Source organism: Limulus polyphemus, unplaced genomic scaffold (assembly GCF_000517525.1).
Source record: "Limulus polyphemus unplaced genomic scaffold, Limulus_polyphemus-2.1.2 Scaffold6163, whole genome shotgun sequence".
Taxonomy (NCBI): domain Eukaryota; kingdom Metazoa; phylum Arthropoda; class Merostomata; order Xiphosura; family Limulidae; genus Limulus; species Limulus polyphemus.
In genome coordinates, this window is record NW_013671773.1 from 38,934 (window position 1) to 45,290 (window position 6,357).

Sequence of the window (6,357 nt, forward strand, 5' to 3'; positions counted from 1 at the left end):
TACCTCTAGTTACTGTGGATCAGTACCTTACCTCTAGTTACTGTGGATCAGTACCTTACCTCTAGTTACTGTGGATCAGTACCTTACCTTTAGTTACTGTGGATCAGTACCTTACCTATAGTTACTGTGGATCAGCACCTTACCTATAGTTACTGTGGATCAGTACCTTACCTATAGCTACTGTGGATCAGTATTTTACCTTTAGTTACTGTGGATCAGTACTTTACCTATAGTTACTGTGCATCAGTATCTTACCTATAGTTACTGTGGATCAGTATCTTACCTCTAGTTACTGTGCATCAGTATCTTACCTCTAGTTACTGTGGATCAGTACCTTACCTTTAGTTACTGTGGATCAGTACCTTACCTTTAGTTACTGTGGATCAGTACCTTACCTCTAGTTACTGTGGATCAGTACCTTATCTCTAGTTACTGTGCATAAGTATCTTACCTATAGTTACTGTGGATCAGTACCTTACCTAAAGTTACTGTGGATCAGTACCTTACCTATAGTTACTGTGGATCAGTACTTACCTTAGTTACTGTGGATCGTAACTATAGGTAAGATACTGATGCACAGTAACTAGAGGTAAGGTACTGATCCACAGTAACTAAGGTAAGGTACTAGGTAAGGTACTGATCCACAAAATTGTGTACATTGATTAAATGATTTAATAATAAATGATGTAGGAGATATAAATATGTACTGTGTGTAGGCACTACGTACATGTGTATATTAATCTCCCATAAGCTTTTCTTCTTTTGATAGGTCCATCATCGACTAGTTCAGTTGATTTTTTCCATCACCTTTGCACTTTCCTGTACCATGTTTGAACTGATAATCTTTGAAATACTTGGAGTTCTGGAGGCAAGGTATGCTTCATAATTTTATGTGTGATATTCTGAACTTCAATATTTGTATACTGTCATTATATTATGTTACATTTCACTTATCTTGGAAGCCATTTTGAAAATGAATTTTAAATTTGTAATTAAAAAAATTGTCATACTTGATACAGATTTTGTTCTGATCAGTGTCAGGGTTATTTGAAGATGAAAAAACTAGCATATAAAGCCATCCTTTACTGTTCAGGATGTCATTGATTCCCCTCTTAAACTCCTGTAATATGCTGGCCTCCACTACAGCTGACAGCAACTCATTGCATATGTTAGCCACCCTGTTAGGAAGACATAACTGCCTTAACTAGAATCTAATTTGTCTTTCATAAATCTTAAACTTGTGTTCCCTCATCCTGTTTTCAGAATATAGCCTAAAAAATCAGAGATGTCAATTTTATTAATCCATCCCCTAGATATTGTTGTCAACTTCAATAAAATCACCTTTTACCTTTAGGAATAATAAGTTGACTTAGCTGATAGATCTTAACCTCTGCCTGTAAGTAAACCCTTTTGTCTATGGAACTATCCTAGTAGCTGTCCTCTTAACCTCTTCCAATAAGTCAATATCCTTTCTAAGATAAGTAGACCAAAACTGGATACTGTATTCCAAGTGAGGCCTGGGAATTGAAAGATTCAGTCATTCATTTAGAAGACCCCTTGTACATGAATGTCTTGGGTTTTGTAAACTTACCAAACTCTTCTTCTTTCTGTATCTTAAAAGATTATATATTTCATTCAGTTGACAACATTTTAATCTAAAGATATAGAAATTGTCAACTTTTCCAAACACATATTTTATAGAGTTGTTTAAACACATATTTGTTGCCAGATTTTTCATAACATCTTTATACAGTTCCAGGTTTTTACACTGGAAGATTGGACTGTATGCCATGCTTTTCATGCTTATCTTCTTGTTGCCTTTTTATATTGGGTACTTTATCTTAAGTAACATCAGATTTGGTGAGTAAAAATAAAAGTTTTTTGAATGTGTGTTTGATAATCGGTAAATACAGAAACTAGACAGAAACTAGATCGTGAAAAAACAAAAATAAAACTGCTAGATGTATGTTAGAAATGCATTTTGGGTAAATAAAACAGGCCTGAGATGGTTTTATTGTCTTGAAATTTTTACATGTTCTACAGTAATTCCTGTACACTGAATCTGAAAATATCCATTTTTCTCCATCACATACAGATTTTTCACAAAACATCATATGTACTTTTACATAAGTGAATCTTTTTCATTGAGATCAGGTCACATTTTGTTGTGCTTAAAATGTTGACAAACACTGGCTATAGATTTCTCTAGACCAGTCGTGACATGAGTCTTATCGATCATTCTAGAACCCACAAGAAACACACCACTAGTATATAAATGGTCAACAGGCCACATGACGTGTCATTTCTGGATAGTATTTATTTGTGCATTCACTTTGACTTTTTTTTTTTCAGTATTATTTATTTGTCACTATGGCAACAAGAGGTTGTGTAAATGACCCAAATATGTTCAGTTATATTTGTGGTAAGTTTGTTCTAAAGAAACAAAGGCAAAACATTACAGAATTCATCAAAAAAAGCACATTACTCACATTTTAGAATAAAACTTGTGGACCAAGACAAATCATGGGCTCTGCATAAAGTTTGCACCATTTGTGTTGAAGAGTTGAGACAATGGACTAAAGTCTTTGCCTTTTGGAATTCCAATGGTCTGATGTGAGCCTAGAAACCACGGAGATGACTGCTATTTTTGCTTATGTAACGTATGAGGCTACAACACTAGAAATAAAAAGGAAATTTCTTATCCGATCCTTCAATCTGCTATAACGCCTGTTGCTCATGAACATGATGTACATGAGTCTATGTGGGCAATTGTCAGCTCTTTCAGAAGCAAAACTTAAAGAAGGGGTTTTTGTTAGGCCTCAGATTATGAAATTGACTTCAGATGAACAGTTAGAAAGAACAATGAGGAAAGTTGAAAAAGAAGTGTGGATTGCCTTTAAAAATGTTATTGACAAATTTTTGAGAAACAACAAGGACCCAAATTATGAAAATATTGTCAATAACATGCTCGATAAATTCAAAGAGTTGGGTTGTAATATGAGCTTGAAAGTTAATTTCTTACACTCATTTATTAACTATTTCCCTGAAAATCTTGGTGCTGTCAGTGAAGAACAAGGGGAAGGGTTTCATCAAGACATCAGGGAAATGGAGAGGAGGTATCAGAGAAAGTGGAACATCATCATGATGGCAGATTACTGCTGTTCATTGAAAGGAGATTCTCCAGATACAATACATAAAAGAAAGACCACAACACGTAGTTTTGAGACTAAAAGACATAGATTTCACAAAAAAAATCAGGATGAATGAGGATGCATATTCGCTTGACATAAATGTTCTTCCCTTTTATTCAGTTTGTTTGTATTTCTTTTAACAAACATAATAATAAAAAATGTTCATCTTGATAAACGAAATAATAAGTGTTTTTTTTTCTTCCTGATTTATAAAAAAATCCTTACGTGACAGAAAAAATTAATATTATTTTCAAAATCTGAGTAGCTGAATTACAGAAAAGCCATTATTAAAATCAAAACAACTTTTGTGAAGTTTAAATTTGCAGGCCTTTGTTATTAATTCTGAGATTCTTGTGGGTAAAATTGAGGGAAGTCATCTGACTAAATTATATTAGAAGATTGATTGGAAATGAGAAGCTTGAATTAGGAAGGGTGATGCAGACAGTTAATATTGGAGAATTATATTCATTAACTATCATAACTTGTAGGACACCAAAATTTATTGATTGAAATAGAGAAGCAAAATTGTATTTGAAGCTTTTCTATTTGGAGAATTATTTAAGGATACATAACAACTAAACATAAAACAGATTCAAAGAAGAATAAAAAGGATATCTAAATCCAAATCAAGAAACAGAGCTTTTACTTTTGTATATTGTACATTTAATAGCTTACTTTTTGTATTTATTCTGTACTTACTAATTTAATTAGTGTTAACTCTATTCATGTAGGCCTAAAAATAAAAAAATCTCCATTCATTGAAAGAGTACTTCAAAGTTTATTTATGGCAAGAAAAACATAATATTTAATCTTGATTTAAACACCTTTTCAATAATTATACAACAAGTAGATGATTATATTTTTATGGATGTAACTTTACAAATGTATTGTTGTGTTTTGAATTCCTTCTTAGTCAAACAAAGTGTCCTCAAGCTCCTGACAGTGGCAGCTTGGTTGTTTTTCATGTACCTCTTTTGGAAGATAGGAGATCCATTTCCAATTTTGAGTCCTAAACATGGTAAGAACTATTCCTACAATCCCTGAATTCTAAACACAGGAAACCTTTCTACAAGTCTACAAATTGAGTCTCAAGGTTGATCAGATGTTTATGTACAGACTATTATAATTTATATTATGCTAACTCAGATGTTGATGTACAGATTGTTATATTTTATAATATACTAACTCAGATGTTGATGTACAGATTGTTATAGATTATAATATACTAATTCAGATGTTGATGTACAGACTATTATAGCTTGTAATATACTAACTCAGATGTTGATGTATAGATTGTTATAGTTTATAATATACTAACTCAGATGATGATGATGTACAGATTGTTATAGTTTATAATATACTAACTCAGATGTTGATGTACAGATTGTTATAGTTTATAATATACTAACTCAGATGTTGATGATGTACAGATTGTTATAGATTATAATGTACTAACTCAGATGTTGATGTACAGATTGTTATAGATTATAATATACTAACTCAGATGTTGATGTACAGATTGTTATAGTTCATAATATACTAACTCAGATGTTGATGTATAGATTGTTATAGATTATAATATACTAACTCAGATGTTGATGTACAGATTGTTATAGTTCATAATATACTAACTCAGATGTTGATGATGTACAGATTGTTATAGCTTGTAATATACTAACTCAGATGTTGATGTACAGATTGTTATAGTTTATAATATACTAACTCAGATGATGATGTATAGATTGTTATAGTTTATAATATACTAACTCAGATGTTGATGTATAGATTGTTATAGTTTATAATATACTAACTCAGATGTTGATGAACAGATTGTTATAGATTATAATATACTAACTCAGATGTTGATGTATAGATTGTTATAGTTTATAATATACTAACTCAGATGTTGATGTATAGATTGTTATAGTTCATAATATACTAACTCAGATGTTGATGTACAGACTATTGTAACTTGTAATATACTAACTCAGATGTTGATGTACAGACTATTATAGCTTGTAATATACTAACTCAGATGATGATGTACAGATTGTTATAGATTATAATATACTAACTCAGATGTTGATGTATAGATTGTTATAGATTATAATATACTAACTCAGATGTTGATGTACAGATTGTTATAGTTTATAATATACTAACTCAGATGTTGATGTACAGACTATTATAGCTTGTATTATACTAACTCAGATGTTGACGTACAGACTATTATAGCTTGTATTATACTAACTCAGATGATGATGATGTACAGATTGTTATAGTTTATAATATACTAACTCAGATGTTGATGTACAGATTGTTATAGATTATAATATACTAACTCAGATGTTGATGAACAGATTGTTATAGTTTAATTATTCTCAGTTAGATGTCATTGTATTATTAAAGTATTGAATAAAGAAAGATGTCAGTCGTATTTTGCTTCCATCAATTGTGTGTGAGTAATTTAGCCTCTTACTGTCTTCCTAGGTATATTTTCCATTGAGCAAGGTATCAGCAGAGTTGGAGTGATTGGTGTGACTCTCATGGCATTATTATCAGGGTTTGGTGCTGTTAACTATCCTTACACATCAATGACATACTTTATGAGGTAAAGTACTGATCCACAGTAACTATGTACTTTTATAACTAAGTATAATACAAGCAGCTTATGTAAGCTAACTAATTTAGTATGTATGCTGATTTCATAATCCAGTGTATTCCATGTAGATTAAACCATTTAGAATATATAATGACGTCATAATCTGATGCAATCCCTGTAACTTATCTCATTTAGAATGTACACTGACCTCATAATCTTGCTCATAAACTAGCTCACTTAGGACGTACACCAACCTTGTAATCCATGTAAACTAACCCATTTAGGACGTACACAAACCTTGTAATCCATGTAAACTAACCCATTTAGGATGTAGAACAACCTTGTAATCCATGTAAACTAACCCACTTAGGACGTACACCAACTTTGTAATCCATGTAAACTAACCCATTTAGGACGTACACCAACCTTGTAATCCATGTAAACTAACCCATTTAGGATGTACAACAATCTTGTAATCCATGTAAACTAACCCATTTAGGACGTACAACAATCTTGTAATCCATGTAAACTAACCCATTTAGGACGTACAACAACCTTGTAATC

General features: G+C 31.7%; 1 protein-coding gene across 1 annotated transcript in view; it reads left to right on the forward strand.

Annotated features, from left to right (window-relative positions):
- The first annotated feature begins 701 nt into the window (after nt 1-701).
- Nucleotides 702-6,357, forward strand: part of LOC106473426 (Golgi pH regulator-like) — a 16,531-nt gene continuing 10,875 nt past the window's right edge. Inside the window, exons 1-5 of the mRNA XM_022401871.1 lie at nt 702-710; nt 770-873; nt 1,754-1,860; nt 4,105-4,209; nt 5,682-5,802. Coding sequence (XP_022257579.1) covers nt 702-710; nt 770-873; nt 1,754-1,860; nt 4,105-4,209; nt 5,682-5,802 — 446 coding nt within the window. The remainder of the gene's footprint in view (nt 711-769; nt 874-1,753; nt 1,861-4,104; nt 4,210-5,681; nt 5,803-6,357) is intronic.